The 27,530-nt window shown below is 44.3% G+C and overlaps 1 protein-coding gene across 1 annotated transcript; it reads left to right on the top strand.

Moving 5' to 3' along the window:
• Nucleotides 1–6,049: 6,049 nt before the first annotated feature.
• On the top strand, nt 6,050–6,852 carry LOC109776933 (uncharacterized). The gene is made up of 3 exons (XM_020335593.1): nt 6,050–6,266; nt 6,405–6,582; nt 6,684–6,852. The coding sequence occupies exons 1-3, from the start codon at nt 6,050–6,052 to the stop codon at nt 6,850–6,852; spliced, it is 564 nt and encodes a 187-aa protein (XP_020191182.1).
• The last annotated feature ends 20,678 nt before the right edge of the window (nt 6,853–27,530 follow it).

Here is a 27,530-nt window from a genome sequence, read left to right on the forward strand (position 1 = left end):
ATCCTTTTTAGCTGCTATTTGAATACATGTTCAAATGCAAAAGAGCTCGACTTCAAGTATGGTCCCCTACGTCTTTCTAAACCTCTAGAAGCCTTTGAATGCTCGCAAACTAAACTGTACGCCTTCAACTTATTAGGAGCATGCACTTCATTTGCATGGTTGTTGTTGCTATATTGTCATGACAAAGACGATGGCCACACGCACATTACTACTACTACTTATCATGACAGCATCGGGAAGGTGCAATCTCAATCAATGGGTCCACTAATCTTTTAACAGACACCGATCAACCTGAACAAATACGTGCAAAAATTAAGAAACAACAGTCAAGAGTATGCAACAACCACAACAAACATACACCAGATAACAAACACTACAATGAGATGATGAAGTGATGCTCAACTGCTTGAAGCGTTGTTGGCACCTGCCTACCTATCCAAGAGGGAATCCTTGTGTCACCATCCTCACACTTGCACACAGGCAGGTTGGGCGCTGAATCATGGCCTCCATTAATCCTTGCAACAACCAAAATGCAGTTCACAAGTACGTGCATAACTAATGCACTCATGCATCCTTGGGAACTACAGACAAACTAAGAAAAGAAAATCAGGCTACCTTTTTTTTTTTCTGAAATGTTATCATCGCAGTGTTCCATTGATTTAGAGAACGTTTGGTACAGCCTTATCTATTACAACGTCAGGTATAAAGAATGTAGCCCCGAGCACACCAAGTACCTTCCCTGGTTGAGTCGTTAATCCAGTTCTCTAGGTCTATGAATTATCGATGAGATCTTCGTCTTGTCGGCAGATGTCCAGCCTCAAAGCACGCCCTCCTAATGCGAGCCAGTACTTGGCTAGCTAGTTTTAGATATTCACTTTCATTTTTGTTGTGATGAGAGACGTGTAAACTTGTAGTCATGGGTGGACCTAACACGCCCTCCTGCCCAGACAGTTATCCAGACTTGCCAACCGCATGGGGTTTCTTCTCGTGTGACATTTTACGGTAATTGACACGAAAAATTGTCATCTTAAGCACTTTGAATAGTGGTTTGTGGAGGCTAGTTTCTAAGGCCACGACCATTAACTGTTAGATAGTTAGTTGTTATTTAATTCGCAAACCGTTGAATTTTATACACTAAAAACAACTCATCTTCCAGTCCCATTTTCATGTTGTTTGGTCATCCTAGTGTTTAAGGTGAGCGCGCGCCAGGTGAGGCTCTTGTTGAGGCCGAAGAAGAGTATTAAGGTGAGCACGCACCAGGTGAGGCTCTTGTTGAGGCCGAAGAAGAGTATTGGTAGAGGCAGTGAAGGTTAGGGATTAGGGTAATGGTATCAACCGGAGCCGGAGGGTAGAGTGGTGGTGCACACTCGCACGCACAAACAGAGTGAGTAGGGAGTATGTTTCAAAAAATTTCACTAGGGAGTAGATTCCAAAAGTACCTAAGCTACAATATGAATAATTCCGCCAATCCTTTTCAGTTAGACAAATGTTATTTCCACTTGACAACGATTGTATTGTACCTCACTTATTTTTCTCCTAACAACATGATACCACTCCGCACGTCTAAGTATGAACACTTGATTATTCCCCAGGATCGAGGGTGACTCCGACGGCTAATTAAGTACTTAGTACACTTGATTAAGTACTCGTCGTCGGAGTATATGTATATGTATACCTACACGCACGACTATCCGTGTTTGAATACGCAACGCTTGCTTATGGATCAGCTCCAGGGGATACTGTGACGCATATATATACCGTATTTTAGCTCAATCAGTCGCAGCGCCAAAGATAACAAACAAAACGTGGATCGAGACGGAATTGGCAAAGGCAATCGTGGGGCTTAACTGGTTCATGATGCCATCGACCGAATACGGATATGTTAGCAACGTGGAGTAAGTGATGTAACGGTAGGTAGGCACCAGAAAAGGACCCGTGCATATATATGTATGGACATTCATGTATAGGTACATTATTTTTCTCTGGTATATGATTCTGCTGCATATGTATGTAAGTATAGGTATGTTTCATACAGCCCCTTGAGTTGCTTGGTAAAAAATAATGTTGTGTCAACGGCTTGACAGAGCATTTTGTAGCAGCCGGGCTCTGTACATATAATGTTGTGTCAACGCCTTCATATATTTCTGTGTTATGTTGGAGTGCACGTCTACAAGACTACAAGTAGTAAACTAGCATGCAAGCTGGCTGGCTAGCAATGTTCGTGGAAGCAACGGTAGTCGCCAGCTAGCTAAGATACTACACAATGGCATGCTTTGGGTAGAAGAAACAAGTCACTTGTCAAAACAAAAGAAATTGCACTCGAACAAGTGTTGTACAAGTTACTCGAACGGTCCCAAAATGGCCCCTAGTACGCAGGAGAGCGCGCGCAAAAGAGAGATGTGCTAACTTTCCTTGTACTAGAATGCCCAAGGTTGCTATGAAACTATAAAATACGAGGAGTTGTGTCAGTATATGAAGTCATCATAATATGTTGGTGTCTTACGGCCTTTGTGCAAGATTCACGATTAAAAGGGCAAAAATATGATCCTAGTAAGTCATTTGTAAGACACATCGTTTTTAATGTTTTTTTAGACACAGTATAGGCGCAAGCGCTTATATACACGTGCATACACTCACCTATATGAACACACACGCACACCCTATCCCTATGAGCACCTTCGAAAGACTAAACCGGCATATCATCTTGAAACATATGAGAACAGACGATACTAAGTTGACTGCATAGAGTCATGGATCGGGTAGGTGGACATGATCCATCGTTGCTTTAGAATTACAACTTATTCACTCTCTTATTTTGTACTGTTTTGTGATACCGAACGGGAAGAACATGGTTGAAAAGAGAGACTGAAAGCAAGAGCATAATTTTGACTCGTCACATTTCTGCTTTTTTATTTATGTCTTCTAAAAATATTTGGTGCCACATAAAAATATTGCTTATTTGTTTCAGGTCCCACGTGTGAGTAAAATTACATTTGTTTACTAAAATTTCTTAGAAGGTTGCTTGTCCCACATGTAGGTATGGATACATTTGTTTATTGATGAATATTGTTGGTCCCACATGTGAACTCGCCATCAACTCCAATCTCTATAAGTAGCACATTAGTGAACTTCTTGGCAAAACATGTGTTCTGAAATATTTGAACATATGCAATATTCTAGGCCAAAATGGATATGCCATACCTAAAGTACTAAAGTTAATTGATAGAGACCACAAGAAGATACCCCCAATAACATGGTAAAAGGTTTTGTTGGTGACTTTTTTTTTGTTGGTGACTTGATATACTTTAACTTCCAAATCATCTCTTTATTTCCATAGCATAATTTTGAACCTAAGGGATGACTTCTTTACATGTCTCATCGCGCATATGAGGCCTATTAACACATACATTAACATGACATCGCAGATTACACTTTTTCTTTGTTACCAGTTTCTAGGTTGGAGCGAGACGATCACCGATGTTTTGCATAGATCACACTTTTCTGGGAAAGCTTGTTTTGCGTGGTTGCAATAAACTGTTCCATTAATATAGATGAAGGACTCAACCCTTGTTGAAAACTTTGTGCAGCGGGGCAGCTAGATCGGCACATCCACAATTAAGCAACATTTATTATCATGTTTTTTCGGTGGGTTGCTAGGCCAGCTGGGCGGCGAGGTTGAAGGGTCGCTACCAACCTAGCCAGGGGCGCACCCGCACTTAGTACGTCGAGCGTTGTTACACAATCATATCGACATGACCAGCACAATGCAGTGTCATCACCACGGCCTACTTACTCTCACTGTCACCATGCACGCCCTTCTCTTTTCTAGAAGGACATCAACAATAAAGAAATCAGCTCCCATTTAGATTGAGGCATCACCACGGCCTCCTCCTCCTTCAAGAAAGAAAGTTAGGGTCGTGCCTCTCGCCGGCGCCGGCGCACGTCCTCCTCGTTTCCGGTGGCCCTAGGGTCATGGAGGCGCGGTGGATCCTGGCAAGGGCCGGCGGGAGGGCTATGTTTTTAGTTGTTTTTTTCAATCTTGCTAGGGTTTGTGTTCTGCTCAGGAAGACGAGACGGCGGCGGCTCCCTGGAGATGGAATAAAGGTCTCCCGCCTAGCCCCAGTTCCCGGCGGTGCGTCTAGCATCGTTGGTGGGCGTGTGGAGGTGTGTCTCTGGCACATCTATCTTTGGTGGATTTGCTCGGATCTTGTCGTTGTTCGTCTACGTTCGTGCGTCTTCGGTTTGGATCCTTCCAATCTACGTTATTTTTCATCGGCGGCGGTTGCTGTTCTGGTGTGCTGGTCCTGTGGGGCCTGAGCACGACGACTTCCCGACTGTCTACTACAAAAAGTTTTGCCCGACTCCGGCGATGGAGGGGCGATGACGGCGGCGCACCTTCGGCTCGCTTCAGTGCTTGTAGTCGTCGCTAAGTGGTCTACGGATCTGGATGTAATTTTTATTTCTGGTGTTCATTGTACTGCCATGATTGAAGATGAATAGATTAAAAGTTTTCTCGAAAAATAATAATAAGAAAATTAGGTCCCATTTAGATTGAGGCAACTTGGAGGAGCCAGTTCACCTAATAACAGTGTTCTGAGCGTGTTGGCCGGACACATTGAGAGTTGACCGGAGTTGGCCATATATGCGTGGAAAGGATTAAAGAAGGAGGTGTGGCCCATTTCGTTTCATTATCTTGCGTACGCCTTGAGTTTATCCAATTAAATTAGCTCCCTCCATCCACTCATACAGAGAGAAATCTATTTAAAACCTCGAGATTGTAGGGCTTGTCGCAAACGAACCATCACTTCTAAATTTCTGAAATTTGTACCATGTCCTTTGTAATCCCGATCGTTTTCAACTCTAATCCTGTCATAGACTGTTTGTAAGCACAATCCCTGTTGGGGTCACTCGTTCCTCTCTATGACAACCTAGCAGTGGCATAGCTAGGGGGTGGACGGGTGGTTGACCACCCTAGAATTTCCCTATAGCCTATATATATGGTAGAAAAAAGGTATTTTTTGAAAATACTTAGATTTACATGAAAATTTTCATTCTTGAACCACCCAGGCTCACCGAGCTGGCTACGCCACTGCAACCCAGACCTACATGTCATTTCCATCTTCTTCATCCATTTCTGTTCTTCTCTTTCTCTTTTGGCGTGAGCCCAATCCGTTTTCGACCCATTCCCGGCCCAAACTTGCGGCGAGTTTGGGGTGAAACGGACATCGTGCGGACGGGCTAGACGCACGCCCTTGTCCTCCCCGTGGCCCGCCTGTCGGGGACACTAGCACTCCATTCACCTCCAACGCGTCCACCCGCTCTCCCACGCCCCACCCCGCTGCCGGCGCCGCAACTATTCTCCGGCCGCCTCCTCACTGCTCACCCCCCGGCCGTCCATACCAAACCACATCTCGACATGGCCGCCACCACGCTCGCGCTTTCGTAGGAGTTTTGGTCGTCGCCTGGAGGAGATTTGGCCATGGCCGTCGTAGCCGGTGCCAGAGGGGATACGACCGCCGGCGACGGATATGGACCACGACAGCTTCCGTCGAGTGCTCTAAAGCGGCCAGTAGCCAGCCGCCAACCACCCCTGCTGCATCGAAGTGATCATCGCGGCCTCTTTGCCACCACGACCGCAAGGTGTTTGACACTTTGCCCACAAAGGTATGTACAGTGGAGATGAATTTTTCTTCCACCACTTCATTTATTCATCGGACGACTTGTCCTCGGATGACGAAGATCTTCTGGTGGCTGCACTGGTCGTTCACGACCACATTAAACGGCAACTTCCTCGGTACAGGGGGTCAGTCCCTGGCCGTGCTCCCAACCTGAACTGCAACAGAGAGAGAGGCCACGCCCTGCTCTATGCCGATTACTTTGCGAACACCCTGCTCTTCAAGCCGGATAAATTCTGTTGCCGTTTTCATGTGGTAAGACATCTGTTCAATCATATCCGAGAGGGAGTGGTTGCTCATGACCCATACTTCGAGTGCAAGACGGATGCCCTTGGCAAGCTTGGATTCTCCTCTTACCAGAATGCGCTGCGGCCATGCGCATGCTTGCATATGGAATTCCAGGCGATCTGGTGGATGAGTATGTGCGTATGAGTGAGTCCACATGTTTGCTATCACTGTACAACTTCTGCAAGGCCGTAGTGGCAGTGTTTGGCCCTGAGTACTTGAGGCAGCCAAATGTCGCTGATACAGAAAGGTTGTTGGCGACCAACACAGCTAGAGGCTTTCCAAGCATGCTTGGCAGCATAGATTGTATGCATTGGGAGTGAACGAACTGTCCATTTGCTTGGCAGGGCCAGCACAAGGGGCATGTTAAAGCGTGCACTATCATATTAGAAGCGGTGGCTTCACAGGATCTTTGGATATGACATTCTTTCTTCAGCATGGCAGGTTCTCACAATGATATCAACATGCTGCAGCATTCTCCAGTCTTTGCAAGGCTTGCAGAAGGCCACTCCCCACCTGCCAACTTTGAGATCAACAACCACCAGTACAACAAGGGATACTACCTAGCTGATGGTATATATCCTCAGTGGTCAACTTTTGTGAAGACAACCGAACCCCCAAGGTGAGAAGAGAAAGAGATTTGCCCAATTGCAAGAGAGTGCTAGAAAGGATGTGGAACATGCTTTTGGTGTGCTTCAATCCCGATGGGGGTATCGTTCGAAGCCCTGCACTCACACGGGATGAAGGGAAGCTTTGGGAGGTGATGACTGCTTGTGTGATCACGCACAACATGATCGTCGAGGACGAGCGTGATAACAACATCTTCGACCAAGGATTTGATTTTCAAGGTGAAAATGTTGAGCCCCTGCACCAAGAACCGGCCACATTTTAACAGTTACCCAATTTCTTCATGAACTGTGTGATTGGCACACTCATTTGGATCTTCAAAATGACTTGGTTGAGCATGTGTGGACTCACATTGGCAACCAATAGATGTATTGGTTCATTATGTTTATTCAAGACAATTTTGATTTGGTTGTAAAACTATTTTATTGGAGACAATTTAGATTGTGTTGTAAAACTACTTTTATTTTTAGACAATTAATATTTAGACGTGCAAACTAGTTTTGAGCATTGAAATATGAATATATGGGCATTTTTGGCCGTGGCGGACAGGATGGGGCCAAAGGATGCGTCCGTGCATTGGGCGCATGGCCACTGCATCCCAGGACAGGCCCATACACGACCCCATTGCGTAGCACCTGCCAACCAAGCATGACACAACGTAGCACGTGTCGGTCAGGCATGACTTGACATCTCCATCGATGCTCCATGCAAGACTTAGCCGCTCCACCTCCTACCTCTGTCTTCCAGCGCTGCTTCACAAACGATGCTCCCTGTAGAGTAATGACACCGCAGTATCGCCATCGTCACATCTGGATGACCAGATCTTAGGGTTTCCCCCGAAATAGCACGAGTGGGTCGACAGAAGTTACACAACGATGCGTTCATCAAGGTAACGACACAAGACGCCGCCATCGCCCACCATCGACTCGGTTTTCACCGGCAACTCTGTCTCCCCAACTCGCAGCCGGGACTAGATGACGGATCTGGAGATCCGACCACCCAGCCTCAGGCTGACCATCTCCGGCGAAGGAGCCGGCCACCACTGCCACTCCCAGGGCCAAAGCCCCCGATGTCCTCGTGATGCGTTTTGATCCTAGGGGCAGCATGACGTTGGCATGATGGTATGCGACATCAACAAGTGCGGCCCGCCCGAAGCCCATATGGACCCAGGTCGGGTGCCCAAGCCGCCGCCGCTGCACCCACGCCGAACGCCGCCGCCTGCCTGGCCACCGCCGCCCCGCACCACTGCTGTAGATCCGGCCATCGTGGACCGCCGCCGTCCTAGTCGAATCACTGGCCGAGGAGAAACGCCGCCGCCGTTGCACATAGGCTTTGCCTGCGACGCCCCTAACGGCGGCGCGGGGGGGGGGGGGGAGGGGGGAGGGGAGGGTTTTCCGGGGGTCACCGGATAAATATCGGAGTGCCGGGGGGTTATCGGAACCCCGGGGGAACTAATGGGCCTCTATGGGCCTTAGTGCGAAGAGAGGAAGGGCCAGGAGGGGCTGGCTGATACGTCTCCGTCGTATCTATAATTTTTGATTGTTCCATGCCAATATTATACAACTTTCATATACTTTTTGGCAACTTTTTATACTATTTTGGGGACTAACATATTGATCCAGTGCCCAGTGCCAGTTCCTGTTTGTTGCATGTTTTATGTTTCGCAGAAACCCCATATCAAACGGAATCCAAACGGGATAAAAATGGATGGAGAATATTTTTGGAATATTTGGAGAATATGGGAGGAAGAATCAACGCGAGACAGTGCCCGAGGTGGCCACGAGGTAGGGGGGCGCGCCCCTGACCCTCGTGGGCACCCGTAAGGCGGTTGCTGCTCTTCTTTGGCCAAAAGAAAGCTAATTTTCAGAAAAAATACTCGGCGAAGGTTTCAATCCAATCGGAGTTACAGATCTCCATATATATATATATATAGGAAACGGTGAAAGGGCAGAAGAGGAGAGCGCAGAAATAGAGAGAGACAGAGAGACAGATCCAATCTCGGAGGGGCTCTCGCCCCTCCCATGCAATGGAGACCATGGACCAGAGGGGAAACCCTTCTCCCATCTAGGGAGAAGGTCAAGGAAGAAGAAGAAGGAGGGGAGCTCTCTCCCCCTCGCTTCCGGTGGTGCCGGAACGCCGCCGGGGGCCATCATCATCACCGCGATCTTCACCAACACCTCCGCCATCTTCACCAACATCTCCATCACCTTCCCCCCTCTATCTACAGCGGTCCACTCTCCCGCAACCCTCTGTACCCTCTACTTGAACATGGTGCTTTATGCTTCATATTATTATCCAATGACGTGTTGCCATCCTATGATGTCTGAGTAGATTTTCGTTGTCCTATCGGTGGTTGATGAATTGCTATGATTGATTTAATTTGCTTGTGGTTATGTTGCTGTCCTTTGGTGCCCATCATATGAGCGCGCGCGTGGATCACACCATAGGGTTAGTTGTATGTTGATAGGACTATGTATTGGAGGGCAAGAGTGACAGAAGCTTCAGCCTAGCATAGAAATTGATGCATACGGGATTGAAGGGGGACCAATATATCTTAATGCTATGGTTGGGTTTTACCTTAATGAACATTAGTAGTTGCGGACACTTGCTAATAGTTCCAATCATAAGTGCATAGAATTCCAAGTCAGGGATGACATGCTAGCAGTGGCCTCTCCCACATGATACTTGCTATCGGTCTAGTAAAATAGTCAATTGCTTAGGGACAATTTCGCAACTCCTACCACCACTTTTCCACACTCGCTATATTTACTTTATTGTGTCTTTATCTAAACAGCCCCTACTTTTTATTTACGTGCTCTTTACTACCTTGCAAACCTATCCGAAAACACCTACAAAGTACTTATAGTTTCATACTTGTTCTAGGTAAAGCGAACGTCAAGCGTGCGTAGAGTTGTATCGGTGGTCGATAGAACTTGAGGGAATATTTGTTCTACCTTTAGCTCCTCGTTGGGTTCGACACTCTTACTCATCGAAAGAGGCTATAATTGATCCCCTATACTTGTGGGTTATCAAGACCTTTTTCTAGCGCCGTTGCCGGGGAGCAATAGCGTGGGGTGAATATTCTCGTGTGTGCTTGTTTGCTTTATCACTAAGTAATTTTTATTTTCGGTTCTTAGTTATTTTCTATCTTTAGTTATGGATAGGAAACACAAAATACCAAAAAAATTAGTTGTACCTACTGAACCAATGGTTGAAGAACCACTCAAAATCTATCACACTCCTGAAGCTTATTACTTGGATCATCTTCGATCCCTATGTGCTCGTGCCGAAACCCCAACTAGCTTAGTTGAGGGCAAATCTTTAGACGAGCATGCTTGTTATGTGCCACACCGCATATCTGAAAAAGGGAAACTTTTACTGGTTCAAATTCATCGTTTGCAATGCTATGCTTGGAATTTATGTGAAATATATGATTTTACTTATTGTTCTGAAAACCCTAAGAAACACCGTCCCTACCAATGTGAGTTTAGTGATAATGGAATCGTATCTTCGTATGCTAAGGGTGTTTATAATTACTATGATGTTCAACAAATTGAAGAATTTGTTGCTTTTAAGGGTGCTTTTGAAATTGCTTCTTTGATTGAAAAGTATGGTGCTACTCTTTACAAATCTAAATTTTTTGCCATACTTAAATATTGCTATGACAATTATGCTTCTAATGCCTATGTTGAACCATATGTTGAGGACTACTCCGCTGTCCAAGAAGAGACTAATATTTTGCAGGAGTCTATGGAAGAAGAAATTGATGAAACTGTGAGCTCATTGGATGAAAAAGATGAGGAAGAGAGCGAAGAACAAAAGGAGGAAGAGCGTATTAGCTACCCGTGCCCACCTTCTAATGAGAGTAACTCTTCAACTCATACATTGTTTAATTTCCCTTCGTGCTTACCGAAGGATGATTGCTATGATGATTTTTATGATCCCGTTGATTCTCTTGAAATATCCCTTTTTGATGATGCTTGTTATGCTTGTGGCCAAGATACCAATATGAATGATGCTTATGGAGATGAACTTGCTATAGTTCCTGATGTTAAACATGAAATTGTTGCTATTGCACCCACGCATGATAGTCCTATTATCTTTTTGAATTCTCCAAACTACACTATCTCGGAGAAGTTTACCCTTATTAAGGATTATATTGATGGGTTGCCTTTTAACTTTGCACATGACGATTTTGATGAATATAATATGCATGTGCTTCTGCTCCTACTTGCAATTATTATGATATAGGAACTATATATCCACCTCTCTATGTTTCCCACATGATAAAATTTCAAGAAACTGTTTATACTATGCATTGGCCTTTACTTTGTGTGCATGAATTGTTCTTTTATGACATGCCGATGAATAGGAAGAGGGTTAGACTTCGTCATTGCTTGATATATGTTGCTTTGTGCTCACTACTAAATGCCAAATCATTGCTAATTAAAATTGGCTTTGATATACCTTGGGATCCGGGTGGATCCATTACTTGAGCACTATATGCCTAGCTTAATGGCTTTAAAGAATGCGCTTCCAGGGAGACAATCCGGAAGTTTTAGAGAGTCATTTATTTATGTTGAGTGCTTTTATAAAGTTTTTAAAAAATTAAATAAAGAGGGGAACCCAAAACTTTTTCAAAAAGGAAAGTGAAAGTGAAAGAGACAAGCATGGTTGAAGTGGGGGAGCTCCTTGAACTTTGTTCATGCTCACGGAAACTTTGTGAATCTTGATTACAGAAACTTTTCAATAAAAATAATTACCCCCTTGTACAATTCCATTGTATTATAAAAATAATGTGCCAAGGTTTGCCTTTAGGATGTTTACAATGCTTGTTGGTTTGTATGGTGCAGGACAGAAACTTTGGCTGTAGCGCGCGATTTTTAATTATTTACTGGAACGTCAACCGGTTCTGATTCTTTTTGCACTGTCTTTCTATACAAATGTTTTATTTTTCCTTATTTTGGCAGAATTTTTCAAGTATCATAAGTATGGTGAATGTTCAGATTATTACATATTGTTCTGTTTTAGACAGATTCTGTTTTTGATGCATAGTTTGCTTGTTTCGATGAAACTATCGATTCATATCAGTGGATTAAGCCATGGAAAAGTTATACTACAGTATACACAATGCCAAAACAAAATATGAATTGGTTTTCAATAGTACTTAGAGTAGTGATTGGCTTTATTATACTAACAGATCTTACCGAGTTTTCTGTTGAAGTTTTGTGTGGATGAAGTGTTCGATAATCGAGGAGGTCTCGATGTGAGAAGAAGGAAGAGAGGCAAGAGCTCAAGCTTGGGTATGGCCAAGGCAACCCAAGTAAATATTCAAGGAGACTCAAGCGTCTAAGCTTGGGGATGCCCCGGAAGGCATCCCCTCTTTCTTCAACAAGTATCGGTATGTTTTCGGATTCGTTTCGTTCATGCGATATGTGCAAGTCTTGGAGCGTCTTTTGCATTTAGTTTTCATTTTTCTTTTATGCACCATGCTGGTATGAGATAGTCCTTGGTTGATTTATAGAATGCTCTTTGCATTTCACTTATATCTTTTGAGTGTGGCTTTATAGAATGCTTCATGTGCTTGACTTATATCATTTGAAGTTTGGATTGCCTGTTTCTCTTCACATAGAAAACCGCCATTTGTAGAATGCTCTTTTGCTTCACTTATATTTGTTAGAGCGTGGGCATATCTTTTGTAGAAAGAATTAAACTCTCTTGCTTCACTTATATCTATTTAGAGAGATGACAGGAATTGGTCATTCACATGGTTAGTCATAAAATCCTACATAAAACTTGTAGATCACTGAATATGATATGTTTGATTCCTTGCAATAGTTTTGCGATATAAAGGTGGTGATATTAGAGTCGTGCTAGTTGAGTAATTGTGAAATTGAGAAATACTTGTGTTGAGGTTTGCAAGTCCCGTAGCATGCACGTATCGTGAACTGTTATGTAACGAAGTCGGAGCATGAGGTGTTCTTTCATTCCTTTCCTTATGAGTGGTGGTCGGGGACGAGCGATGGTCTTTTCCTACCAATCTATCCCCCTAGGGGCATGCGTAGTAGTACTTTGCTTCGAGGGCTAATAAACTTTTGCAATAAGTATATGAGTTCTTTATGACTAATGTGAGTCCATGGATTATACGCACTCTCACCCTTCCAACATTGCTAGCCTCTTCGGTACCGTGCATTGCCCTTTCTCACCTTGAGAGTTGGTGCAAACTTCGCCGGTGCATCCAAACCCCGTGATACGATACACTCTATCACACATAAGCCTCCTTATATCTTCCTCAAAACAGCCACCATACCTACCTATCATGGCATTTCCATAGCCATTCCGAGATATATTGCCATGCAACTTCCATCATCATCATATACATGACTTGAGCATTTATTGTCATATTGCTTTGCATGATCGTAAGATAGCTAGCATGATGTTTTCATGGCTTGTCCGTTTTTTGATGTCATTGCTACGCTAGATCATTGCACATCCCGGTACACCGTCGGAGGCATTCATACAGAGTCATATCTTTGTTCTAGTATTGAGTTGTAATATTTAGTTGTAAATAAATAAAAGTGTGATGATCATCATTACTAGAGCATTGCCCCAGTGAGGAAAGAATGATGGAGACTATGATTCCCCCACAAGTCGGGATGAGACTCCGGACGAAAAAAAAAGAGAGAAAGGCCAAAAAAAGAGAAGGCCCAAAAAAAGAAAAAAAAGAAAAAAAAATGAGAGAAAAAGAGAGAAGGGGCAATGTTACTATCCTTTTACCACACTTGTGCTTCAAAGTAGCACCATGTTCTTCATATAGAGAGTCTCTTGAGTTATCACTTTCATATACTAGTGGGAATTTGCATTATAGAACTTGGCTTGTATATTCAACGATGGGCTTCCTCAAATGCCCTAGGTCTTCATGAGCAAGCAAGTTGGATGCACACCCACTTAGTTTTAGTTTGAGCTTTCATATACTTATAGCTCTAGTGCATCCGTTGCATGGCAATCCCTACTCCTCATATTGACATCAATTGATGGGCATCTCCATAGCCCGTTGATTAGCCGCGTCGATATGAGACTTTCTCCTTTTTTGTCTTCTCCACACAACCTCCATCATCATATGCTATTCCACCTATAGTGCTATATCCATGGCTTGCGCTCATGTATTGCGTGAGGGTTGAAAAGGCTGAAGCGCGTTAAAAAGTATGAACCAATTGCTCGGCTTGTCATCGGGGTTGTGCATGATTTGAATGCTTTGTGTGGTGAAGATGGAGCATAGCCAGACTATATGATTTTGTAGGGATGAGCTTTCTTTGGCTATGTTATTTCGATAAAACATAATTGCTTGGTTGGTATGCTTGAAGTATTATTGTTTTTATGTCAAATGATAGACTATTGCTTTGAATCACTCGTGTCTTAATATTCATGCCATGATTAGATACATGATGAAGATTATGCTAGGTAGCATTCCACATCAAAAATTATATTTTTCTATCATTTACCTACTCGAGGACGAGCAGGAATTAAGCTTGGGGATGCTGATACGTCTCCGTCGTATCTATAATTTTTCATTGTTCCATGCCAATATTATACAACTTTCATATACTTTTGGCAACTTTTTAAACTATTTTTGGGACTAACATGTTGATCCAGTGCCAAGTGTCAGTTCCTGTTTGTTGCATGTTTTATGTTTCGCAGAAACCCCATATCAAACGGAATCCAAACGGGATAAAAACGGACGGAGAATATTTTTGGAATATTTGGAGAATATGGGAGGAAGAATCAACGCGAGACGGTGCCCGAGGTGGCCAAGAGGCAGGGGGCGCGCCCCTGACCCTCGTGGGCCACCCGTAAGGCGGTTGCCGCTCTTCTTCGGCCACAAGAAAGCTAATTTTTAGAAAAAAATCTCGGCGAAGGTTTCAATCCAATCGGAGTTACGGATCTCCATATATATACGAAACGGTGAAAGGGCAGAAGAGGAGAGCGCAGAAACAGAGAGAGACAGAGAAACAGATCCAATCTCAGAGGGGCTCTCGCCCCTCCCACGTCATGGAGACCATGGACCAGAGGGGAAAACCTTCTCCCATCTAGGGAGAAGGTCAAGGAAGAAGAAGAAGGAGGGGGGCTCTCTCCCCCTCGCTTCCGGTGGCGCCGGAACACCGCGGGGGGCCATCATCATCACCGTGATCTTCACCAACACCTCTGCCATCTTCACCAACATCTCCATCACCTTCCCCCTTCTATATACAGTGGTCCACTCTCCCGCAACCCGCTGTACCCTCTACTTGAACATGGTGCTTTAGGCTTCATATTATTATCCAATGATGTGTTGCCATCCTATGATGTCTGAGTAGATTTTCGTTGTCCTATCGGTGGTTGATGAATTGCTATGATTGATTTAATTTGCTTGTGGTTATGTTGCTGTCCTTTGGTGCCCATCATATGAGCGCGCACATGGATCACACCATAGGGTTAGTTGTATGTTTATATGACTATGTATTGGAGGGCAAGAGTGACAGAAGCTTCAGCCTAGCATAGAAATTGATGCATACGGGATTGAAGGGGGACCAATATATCTTAATTCTATGGTTGGGTTTTACCTTAATGAACGTTAGTAGTTGCGGACGCTTGCTAATAGTTCCAATCATAAGTGCATAGAATTCCAAGTCAGGGATGACATGCTAGCAGTGGCCTCTCCCACATGATACTTGCCATCGGTCTAGTAAAGTAGTCAATTGCCTAGGGACAATTTCGCAACTCCTACCACCACTTTTCCACACTCGCTATATTTACTTTATTGTGTCTTTATCTAAACAACCCCTACTTTTTATTTACGTGCTCTTTACTACCTTGCAAACCTATCCGAAAACACCTACAAAGTACTTCTATTTTCATACTTGTTCTAGGTAAAGCGAACGTCAAGCGTGCGTAGAGTTGTATCGGTGGTCGATAGAACTTGAGGGAATATTTGTTCTACCTTTAGCTCCTCGTTGGGTTCGACACTCTTACTTATCGAAAGAGGCTACAATTGATCCCCTATACTTGTGGGTTATCAAGACCTTTTTCTGGCGCCATTGCCGGGTAGCAATAGCGTGGGGTGAATATTCTTGTGTGTGCTTGTTTGCTTTATCACTAAGTAATTTTTATTTGCTTTTCTTAGTTGTTTTCTATCTTTAGTTATGGGTAGGAAACGCAAAATACCAAAAAATTAGTTGTACCTACTGAACCAATGGTTGAAGAACCACTCAAAATCTATCACACTCCCGAAGCTTATTACTTGGATCATCTCTTATCCCTATGTGCTCGTGCCGAAACCCCAACTAGCTTAGTTGAGGGCAAATTTTAGATGAGCATGCTTGTTATGTGCGACACCGCATATCTGAACGTGTGCAGATCGCGGAGGTGTCGTACGTTCGGTGCTAGGATCGGTCGGATCGTGAATACGTACCTCTACATCAACCGCATTGTCATAACGCTTCCGCTTCGGTCTATGAGGGTACGTAGACAACACTCCCCCCTCTCGTTGCTATGCATCACCTAGATAGATCTTGCGTGTTCATAGGATTTTTTTAAAATTACTGCGTTCCCCAACAGTGGTATCAGAGCCAGGCCTATGCGTAGATGTTATATGCACGAGTAGAACACAAAGAGTTGTGGGCGATAATAGTCATACTGCTTACCAGCATGTCATACTTTGATTCGGCGGTATTGTTGGATGAAGCGGCCCGGACCGACATTACGCGTATGCTTATGGGAGACTGGTTCTACCGACGTGCTTTGCTCACAGGTGGCTGGCGGGTGTCAGTTTCTCCAACTTTAGTTCATTCGAGTGTGACTACGCCCGGTCCTTGTTGAAGGTTTAAACAACACACTTGACGAAAAATCGTTGTGGTTTTGATGCGTAGGTAAGAACTGTTCTTGCTAAGCCCGTAGCAGCCACGTAAAATTTGCAATAACAAATAGAGGACGTCTAACTTGTTTTTGCAGGGTATGTTGTGACGTGATATGGTCAAGACGTGATGATATATAAATTGTTGTATGAGATGATCATGTTTTGTAACAGTTATCGGCAACTGGCAGGATCCTTATGGTTGTCGCTTCATTGTATGAAATGCAATCGCCATGTAATTGCTTTACTTTATCACTAAGTGGTAGCGATAGTCGTGATAGCAATACTTGGCAAGACGACAACGATGCTTCGATGGAGATCAAGGTGTCAAGCCGGTGACGATGGTGATCATTACGGTGCTTTGGAGATGGAGATCAAAGGCACAAGATGATGATGACCATATCATATCACTTATATAGATTGCATGTGATGTTTATCCTTTATGCATCTTATTTTGCTTAGTTCGACGGTAGCATTATAAAGATGATCTCTCACTAAATTTCAAGGTACAAGTGTTCTCCCTGAGTATGCACCGTTGCGAAAGTTCGTCGTGCCGAGACACCACGTGATGATCGGGTGTGATAAGCTCTACGTTCACATACAATGGGTGCAAGCCAGTTTTGCACACGTAGAATACTCGGGTTAAACTTGACGAGCCTAGCATATGCAGAGATGGCCTCGAAACACGGAGACCGAAAGGTCAAGCGTGAATCATATAGTAGATATGATCAACATAGTGATGTTCACCATTGAAAACTACTCCATCTGACATGATGATCGGACATGGTTTAGTTAATTTGGATCACGTGATCACTTAGATGATTAGAGAGATGTCTAAGTGGGAGTTCTTAAGTAATATGATTAATTGAACTTTAATTTATCATGAACTTAGTACCTGATGGTATTTTGCATGTCTATGTTGTTGTACATAAATGGCCCGTGCAACTGTTCCGTTGAATTTTAATGCGTTCCTAGAGAAAGCAAAGTTGAAAGATGATGGTAGCAACTACACAGACTAAGCTAAGATTGGCTAAGGATGAGGTGACGATGCGCGTGGGAAATGGTTCCAAAGTCGATGTGATCGCCGTCGGCACGCTACCTCTACATCTACCTTCGGGATTAGTTTTAGACCTAAATAATTGTTATTTGGTGCTAGCGTTGAGCATGAACATTATATCTAGATCTTGTTTGATGCGAGACGGTTATTCATTTAAATCAGAGAATAATGGTTGTTCTATTTATATGAGTAATATCTTTTATGGTCATGCACCCTTGATGAGTGGTCTATATTTGTTGAATCTCGATAGTAGTGATACACATATTCATAGTATTGAAGCCAAAAGATATAAGTTTAATAATGATAGTGCAACTTATTTGTGGCACTACCGTTTAGGTCATATTGGTGTAAAGTGCATGAAGAAACTCCATGCTGATGGGCTTTTGTAATCACTTGATTATGAATCACTTGATACATGTGAACCATGCCTCATGGGCAAGATGACTAGAACTCTGTTCTCCGGAACAATGGGGCGAGCAACATACTTGTTGGAAATAATACATACTGATGTATGCGGTCCGATGAGTGTTGATGCTCGCGGCGGGTATCGTTATTTTCTAACCTTCACACATGATTTGAGCAGATATGGGTATATCTACTTGATGAAACATAAGTCTGAAACAGTTGAAAAGTTCAAAGAATTTCAGAGTGAAGTAGAAAATCATCGTAACAAGAAAATAAAGTTTCCACGATCTGATCGTGGAGGAGAATATTTGAGTTACGAGTTTGGTCTTCATTTGAAACAATGTGGAATAGTTTCACAACTCACGCCACCCGGAACACCACAGCGTAATGGTGTGTCCGAACGTCGTAACCGCACTTTATTAGATATGGTGCGATCTATGATGTCTCTTACTGATTTACCGCTATAATTTTGGGGTTATGTCTTTAGAGACGGCTGCATTCACGTTAAATAGGGCACCATCTAAATCCGTTGAGACGACACCATATGAACTGTGGTTTGGCAAGAAACCCAGGTTGTCGTTTCATAAAGTTTGGGGCTGCGATGCTTATGTGAAAAAGCTTCAACTTGATAAACTCGAACCCAAATCAAAGAAATGCATCTTCATAGGATACCCAAAGGAGACTGTTGGTTACACCTTCTATCACAGATTCGAAGGCAAGATATTCGTTGCTAAGAATGGATCCTTTCTAGAGAAGGAGTTTCTCTCGAAATAAGTGAGTGAGAGGAAAGTAGAACTTGATGAGGTAATTGTACCTTCTCCTGAATTGGAAAGCAGTTCATCACAGAAATCAGTTCCAGTGATTCCTACACCAATTAGTGAGGAAGCTAATGATAGTGATCATGAAACTTCAGGTCAAGTTACTACTGAACCTCGCAGGTCAACCAGAGTAAGATCCGCACCAGAGTGGTACGGTAATCCTGTTCTGGACGTCATTTTACTAGACCATAACGAACCTACGAACTATGAGGAAGCGATGATGAGCCTAGATTCCGCAAAATGGCTCGAGGCCATGAAATCTGAGATGGGATCCATGTATGGGCACAAAGTGTGGACTTTGGTTGAGTTGCCCGATGATCGGCAAGCCATCGACAATATATGGATCTTCTAGAAGAAGACTAACGCTGACGGTAATGTTACTGTCTACAAAGCTCGACTTGTTGCGAAAGGTTTTCGACAAGTTCAAGGAGTTGACTACGATGAAACTTTCTCACCCGTAGCGATGCTTAAGTCTGTCTGAATCATGTTAGCAATTGCCGCATTTTATGATTATGAAATTTGGCAAATGGATGTCAAAATTGCATTCCTGAATGGATTTCTGGAAGAAGAGTTGTATATGATGCAACCAGAAGGTTTTGTCGATCCAAAGGATGCTAACAAAGTGTGCAAGCTCCAGCGATCCATTTATGGACTGGTGCAAGCCTCTCGGAGTTGGAATAAACGTTTTGATAGTGTGATCAAAGCATATGGTTTTATACAGACTTTTGGAGAAGCCTGTATTTACAAGAAAGTGAGTGGGAGCTCTGTAGCATTTCTAATATTATATGTGGATGACATATTGCTGATTGGAAATGATACAATATTTTTGTATAGCACAAAAGGATACTTGAATAAGAATTTTCCAATGAAAGACCTCGGTGAAGCTGCTTATATATTGGGCATCAAGATCTATAGAGATAGATCAAGACGCTTAATTGTACTTTCACAAAGCACATACCTTGATAAGATTTTGAAGAAGTTCAAAATGGATCAGTCAAAGAAAGGGTTCTTGCCTGTACCACAAGGTGTGAAGTTGAGTGAGACTCAATGCCCGACCACTACAGAAGATAGAGAGAAAATTAAAGTCATTCCCTATGCTTCAGCCATAGGTTCTATCATGTATGCAATGCTGTGTACCAGACCTGATGTGTGCCTTGCTATAAGTATAGTATGGAGGTACCAAAGTAATCCAGCAGTGGATCATTGGACAGCGGTCAAGAACATCCTGAAATACCAGAAAAGGACTAAGTATATGTTTCTCGTTTATGGAGGTGATAAAGAGCTTATCGTAAAAGGTTACGTCGATGCAAGCTTTGACACTGATCCAGATGACTCTAAGTCGCAAACCAGATACGTGTTTATATTGAACGGTGGAGCTGTCAGTTGGTGCAGTTCTAAGCAGAGCGTCGTGGCGGGATCTACGTATGAAGCAGAATACATAGCTGCTTCGGAAGCAGCAAACGAAGGAGTCTGGATGAAGGAGTTCATATCCGATCTAGGTGTCATACCTAGTGCATCGAGTCCAATGAAAATCTTTTGTGACAATACTGGAGCAATTGCCTTGGCGAAGGAATCCAGATTTCACAAGAGAACCAAGCACATCAAGAGATGCTTCAATTCCATCAGTCATCAAGTGTCGGAAGGGGACATAGAGATTTGCAAGATACATACGGATCTGAATGTTGCGGACCCGTTGACTAAGCCTCTCTCACGAGCAAAACATGATCAGCACCAAGACTCCATGGGTGTTAGAATCATTACAATGTAATCTAGATTATTGACTCTAGTGCAAGTGGGAGACTGAAGGAAATATGCCCTAGAGGCAATAATAAAGTTGTTATTTATATTTCCTTATATCATTATAAATGTTTATTATTCATGCTAGAATTGTACTAACCGGAAACTTAGTACATGTGTGAATACATAGACAAACAGAGTGTCACTAGTATGCCTCTACTTGACTAGATCGTTGATCAAAGATGGTAAATTTTCCTAGCCATTGACATGTGTTGTCATTTGATTAACGGGATAACATCATTAGAGAAAGATGTGATTGACTTGACCCATCTGTTAGCTTAGCACTATGATCGTTTAGTTTATTGTTATTGCTTTCTTCATGACTTATACATGTTCCTATGACTATGAGATTATGCAACTCCCGAATACTGGAGGAACACTTAGTGTGCTATCAAATTTCACAACGTAACTGGGTGATTATAAATATGCTCTACAGGTGTCTCCGATGGTGTTTGTTGGGTTGGCATAGATCGAGATTAGGATTTGTCAGTCCGTGTTTCGAAGAGGTATCTCTGGCCCTCTCGGTAATGCACATCACTATAAGACTTGCAAGCAATGTGACTAATGAGTTAGTTGCGGGATGATGCATTACGGAACGAGTAAAGAGACTTGCCGGTAACGAGATTGAACAAGGTATTGAGATACCAACGATGGAATCTCGGGCAAGTAACATACCGATGACAAAAGGAACAACGTATGTTGTTATGCGGTTTGACCGATAAAGATCTTCATAGAATATGTAGGAGCCAATATGAGCATCCAGGTTCCGCTATTGGATATTGACCGGAGATGAGTCTCGGTCATGTCTACATAGTTCTCGAACCCGTAGGGTCCGCACGCTTAACGTTCGATGACGATCGGTATTATGAGTTTATGTGTTTTGATGTACGGAAGGTTGTTCGGAGTCCCAGATGTGATCACGAACATGACGAGGAGTCTCAAAATGGCCGAGACATAAAGATTGATATATTGCATGATGTTATTCGGACACCGGATGAGTTCCAGGGGTCACCGGATAAATATCAGAGTGTCGGGGGTTTATCGAAACCCCCGGGGGAACTAATGGGCCTCTATGGGCCTTAGTGGGAAGAGAGGAAGGGCCAGGAGGTGCTGCCCCCCCTTGGGTCTGAATTGAACTAGGGGAAGGGGGCGGCGCCTGACAGTGTCTTGGATAGGGGGTACTCAACACATCGTCTCCCGAATAGGTGTATCGGGCCGAGGACCCCCATGGCGGTTTACTCATGGGCCACTTCGGACAGCCCATGCCGCGTACAAGGAGGATTCCACAAGACTTGGCGCCCAAGACAAGGTCTCCTCTAAACCCTAGGCCTCCAGTGTGTTATATAAACCGAGGCCAGGCTAGTCAATAAAACATCTTATATTCATTAGATTAATCTCGTGATAGATACATGTACTCTGTAATACACCCCATATGAATACAATTAAAAGCAGGACGTAGGGTTTTACCTCCATCAAGAGGGCCCGAACTTGGGTAAAATCTCGTCTCCATGTTAACATTGCTCCAAGACGCCTAGCTTAGGACCCCTACTACGAGATACGCTGGATATAGAACCGATATTGGTGCTACAATTGAGAGCCTGCTGGCGGTCGCCACGGTGCGATGTGAATTCGGATCGTCTCCGGCGCGATCTGCGCATCGGAGCCGAGCTTTATGGTCGATGTCGGCATCTTTTGTCGCCGGCTCGACTGGTCACCTTGGCTTAACCGAGGACTGTGCCCTACCTCCAATCATCATGTTCGAACGAGGGCTTTCATCAACATCAACTCCAATCTCTATCAAGATCATGGAGGAATCATCCATGGAGCTCGGGGGCTCGACGTCAAGATAGCCCTTAGGCGACCGTGCAGTTTTTCCGAACAGCGAACTTGTATCCGCTACCACCACCTCCTCGAGCATCGCTTTGACGATTCCTTCGCTGAAATTGTGCGGAATTGAGTCTACAACAACACTGTGAAATTTCGTCGCGTTCCGATGGAGCAATCTCCGCTGGTCTTCGATGTACCGGAGCCACGTCAAATCTGGACGAGTTTGGAGCGTGGTGTCCAGCATCTAGATCGGACGTCCTTTGGAAGATCCAACCGTTGATCACATGCGGAATTCCTATATCTACCACCCATCAAAATTTAAGCTCGATCCGACCGTCCAAACTCCGGGAACCTTCCTATTAGTGCATCACTTTTCAGATGTGTTTTCGGCGCGAGAACAAATCCGACCCGAGTTCATCTTTTTTATGAACGGGATTTCGGACATCCTTTTTGAAGGAAGTTTTGTATGGGGTATTGTGTTTTGTTCCCAAACACATCCCACTAATTTTAAAGTCTTTTCCAATATGATCTTCACCATCGCGCCGGTGTCAAACCAGCCCGACAACGTTGCTCTACACCTGCCGACCTGCGCTAGACACGTCGTTGCTTTGTTGAGCCGAGCTCAACTTCTTCGGATCATCATCTCGCAAGCCGAACAACAGTTCGGCATCGCGAAGGATAAATCATCACCAACATCGCTGCCCCACGGATTACACGGAGCGGGCACACCGGCATCGCCGCATGGTCCATTCATCAAGCCAGCATTGACCACGTCACGAGTTACGACCTGCATCGGCATGGCCGCATCGTTGCTTCATCAAGCCAAGGCCCATCACATCGAACTACTTCAACACCTCGGCTGACATGGCAGGTGCAACGTCTCCTTACCGACCTGCTCGGTCTCCTTGTCTGGACCGGGGCTTCGCCATCAACCTACTCCGGAGACTTCGGCATCGTCAACCGACCAGCTTCGTCATGTTAGCTGGACCGGGGGCTTTGCTCAGCGAGCCAACCTTTACCAGCATCGCCATGCCGTCGCTTCACCGCCCATCATGCAATGGGTATGCGAATCGAGTCCCAATTTTGGGAGTCACTTTTCTTCGGACTGCTACAACAAATAAACCAGGTGCTATTGATCCTAGTAATTTTTGCTTGTTTGGGTTTATTTTTTCCAAGGAATTATTACTCTGGTTTGTTCCATCATCTGTACATAGGTCTGTCAAATGATGGCCGCACTAACGATGGTTGCGCGATGGTTCGGTCCGTTTCCCGTCCGCAGTTCGGCGAACGCCACATCTAGAGCTCGGACCGCCCTGCAAATTTAGGCTTTGCCACGCCTTCACTGCGTCACGCCGACGCCCTGCATCTACATTGGCTTCGGCTCTAGGCCACATCTCTTTAAATAAATTATTTTTGCGTAAAGCAATTATGCAAGGATTTCATATATATATATATATATATATATTATTTTTTGGACTGCACTGTTTTATGTGTGCAGGTAATCGATTTTGACTGCGTTACACGGTCACTTCGGCATCACCAGCCGACCTGCATTAGACTTTGGCATCCGCCGATCACAGCTTCACCATGTTAACTGGACCGAGAACTTCATCTCGCCACATCGGCCGCGCGGCGTCGTCGCTTCGTCAAACTTACATCCAATATGCCGAACAGGTCGACTGGCGTGGGGATTTCATTGTCACCTTGCCGACCAACTCCGCCAGCTCGGCTATACTGGGGGCTTCGCCTCACCACATCGGCCGAGCCGTGTCACTACTCCGGAGTGCCGAACTCCTTGCTCGGACACCTCGGCTTGGGGGCTGGGACCTCGGCCATGCTGACGACGGCGAACCTTGTCGGATCTGTCACAGATCAATGGGCGTCTTTGCCCCGCCACAAGCCCGAATCGCGTCATCAACACCTAGCACATTAACCAACTAAGTCGCTTTCATACTCAAAGACTTTCAGTTTTAAAATTTGTTCGGTTCGACCAAGCATTATACTTTTTTGGCAAAAAGTTGTTTATGAAAAACTTCCTTGTCAAAACTTTGTTTGTGACACACAAATTCAAATACCCCGTTTACTTGGGGGCTTCCTTTATGAAGCCTTTCCTCTTGCATATGAGTATACTTGTATGGCTTCATTCCTTGTTTGTGTATTACGCCACAATATACACCATGTTGACTTAAGCGTTCCACAAGCTGGGTTGCCTTGCTCCTGTGTTTACCCCTACGTTCCCGATTGTTCGGCTAGGAAGTAAAGGGAGCACCTCTGCGATTGTCATGATCGGGTCATCTGAGCTCGGACATCAGACTGGGTGAAGCCGAAAGCTAGAGCTCTTATTGTTTTCAATCATGGTCGGCACACAACAGAACTCATGAGTACAAAAAATCTATTACACAAGTCTCATAGTAACAATGAGCTACCGAAGAAAGGTATCGGTGGGGGTACTATTTTCTTCGAAGATGCTTCTTACACTTCGTCAGTAATATAGCATAAGTTCCCTAAGCGCGCTTTGTCTGTTACAGCCTTATGGCCTGATTGCCTGGTTATCGGAAACACCGTCGATATTCTCGATAGGTGGAGTACATAACACTTTTCGGCCCTTGACCTAAGAGGGAGAAGCCGACCGTCGGTTAAGACACGTTTAAAGTTCGGGTGAACACAGATATGACATAAGTACTTCGGTACATACAATCATAAAATTCTTTTACCCAAGTCACTTGGGGGCTCTTAAATTTATGTGAGCTGTTTTATAATAAGTGTTCTTCTTCTTAGTCATTGCAAAGTTTTTTTCTATCACTCCTTTTTTCGACGTGAGTGTGTGGTCAATAGCCGGGGAGCCTAATTTCTCTCTAAACTGCCCGCTAGAGTTTAGTTTGCTAAACTGGCCTAACGAGATGTACTCCGCCTTCGGGATAGGAGGTTCAAGCCGTAGGCTGACCCGCTTTAATTCTTGAGATAGGATGTGTCATGTTAAAGCACGACCGAAGCACAATTTTTTCTCTAAGACCAATTATCGGATTGGCACCGAAAACTTGATCTAGTTCGGACGTCAAGTTTTTACTGAAACTTTTTGGTTTTCCAAGCCTATGACACTTTTAAACTATTTGTGTGTTTCCAGCATAAGTCTCACAGTGCAACGCCGGACACCTTTAGAGGTTCGGTAAAAACATTCTCGGATATTGCTATATATGCATCGGTTTTGAATTGTGTCTTCGGTCAATAGTTGGTTGCCCGGCTACTGTGCTTGCCTCCTACGTTCCGCTTTGTTCGGCTAGGTGTGCAAAGGGAGAACCACTGCGATTGTGCTTCCAGCTAGCATGGTTAAAGCACCTCAGTGGAGAAAGCCAAAAACTGACTGTCACAATAAGCGCAAATTGGTCTGCGATCCGATGACTGTATTAAACTATAAGATCGATAGAGGTCACCCCGTGTTAAATGACGATCCGTTCATAACCTTGGCCGAAGTGTTTACAGCTTGACCTCGACTGTCGCCGAACACTAACCGGGGGCTAGTAACTGGCCCTCCAACTTTAAACTCCTATGACTAAGTGAAAGTTATAAAGCCCGCATATCTGATTGCCTCGTTTCCGCTAACACAACCGCCTTCGGGCACCGAGACGTCGGCTAAGGGTTGTCTTGTTATTGCGAAAACACCCTGCGTAGCATCTACAAAGGTGCGGAAGCCGACGATGGGCCACCTTCAACTGATAAACAGTCGCAACGGGGTCAAAATAAACATATCATCAGCGTTTGTATTTAATATACGAAGGCTGCCTTCCGCAATCATCGTTATAAAGCCATAAATATGCATCAATTTGACTTAAGATTTCGGCCAAGCTGGGTTGCCTGGCTCCTGTGCTTACCCCTACGTTCCCTATTGTTCGGCTAGGCGATAAAGGGAGCACCTCTGTGATTGTTACTACCGGGTCGTCTGAGTTAGTACCTCGGACTAGGTGAAGCTAAAAGCTAGCGATCTTAAAGGATATAATAGGTCGGCAGCGACGGAAGTAAAAATTTTGGTTCATTAATACCATAGAGTTCGGGAACTTTCCCCGAACTAAATCCTCAATATTTTCCTCCCACATTGATCGGAGGTGAGGTTTCATGATCATGATCAGCATGACAACCCAAAGAAAGGAACCGATAGCGGGACTATTTTCTTTGGAAGATGTTTTTTACATTTAATAGCAATATAGCATATCTCTTCGTGTACCTTTGTTTGTAAAATCATATGGCCGAATTGCCTTGTTTGCCGTAAATCTTTGCCCTCATAAAGGCTTTATAAAGTAGGACAAACACTCCCCAGCTACTGGCCGAGGAGGTTGAAGCCGATGGTCGGTCAACAAAGTTTTGTACAATGCGGATCCGAGCATTAATGATGTAAAATACTTGGATACATAGAATCGTTACACATAAAATTGCGAGTAAAATCCATTTACTGCAACCCATCTTTTAAACCCCTTGGGCCTACCTTGGCGAGCTCAGATTTCGACCAGCTCTAAGCTCCTTTAAGAGATCTTTATTCTCTTTCCGAGAAGTTTGTGTTAAACACAACGAAAATGTCTGTCAAACGGATAACGATCCTTAACTCGGCCACCCGTGCCCACATTAAGGCTCGGGAGCTACTGGGCTTCGTGCTCATTATTTATAAATATTAAAGGGGCACATCCCTGATCTGCTGTTGCCACCCGACCAGTGTCTCGGGGGCTACTGCATTGCCTATTCAATGAAGAAAATTCAAAGGGCTCAGTGTTCGGCTTGGCCGAACTACAGGAAAACGCGTCTTCGGACAACAATAGGCACCATCTGGGACCTATTCGGCATCAAGCTAATATATTACGGCGAGTTCTCAAAACCCTCTCTCAACGGCTCGTCCGCCGATCACTATCTCCTCTAATGTGCATCTCGGATTTTTGGCCGACACACGCCTTGAGGGCTACTGGATATACATATACTTGCTATATATCTCGGTAGAGAATAAATTGCACCAATCAAAAATATTCACAAAAATCAGCCCACGGTCGGGGTGGTGCACCACCTCGGAAGTGGTCCGGCATAAAGCTCGGGCGCCAGTGGCTGGCTCCATGGAGGGCATTTCCGGCATTAAGCTCGGCTGAATTCGTTCAATCTTTTAAAAGACCGAG

This window comes from Aegilops tauschii, chromosome 5, assembly GCF_002575655.3.
Source record: "Aegilops tauschii subsp. strangulata cultivar AL8/78 chromosome 5, Aet v6.0, whole genome shotgun sequence".
Classification (NCBI taxonomy): Eukaryota; Viridiplantae; Streptophyta; class Magnoliopsida; order Poales; family Poaceae; genus Aegilops; species Aegilops tauschii.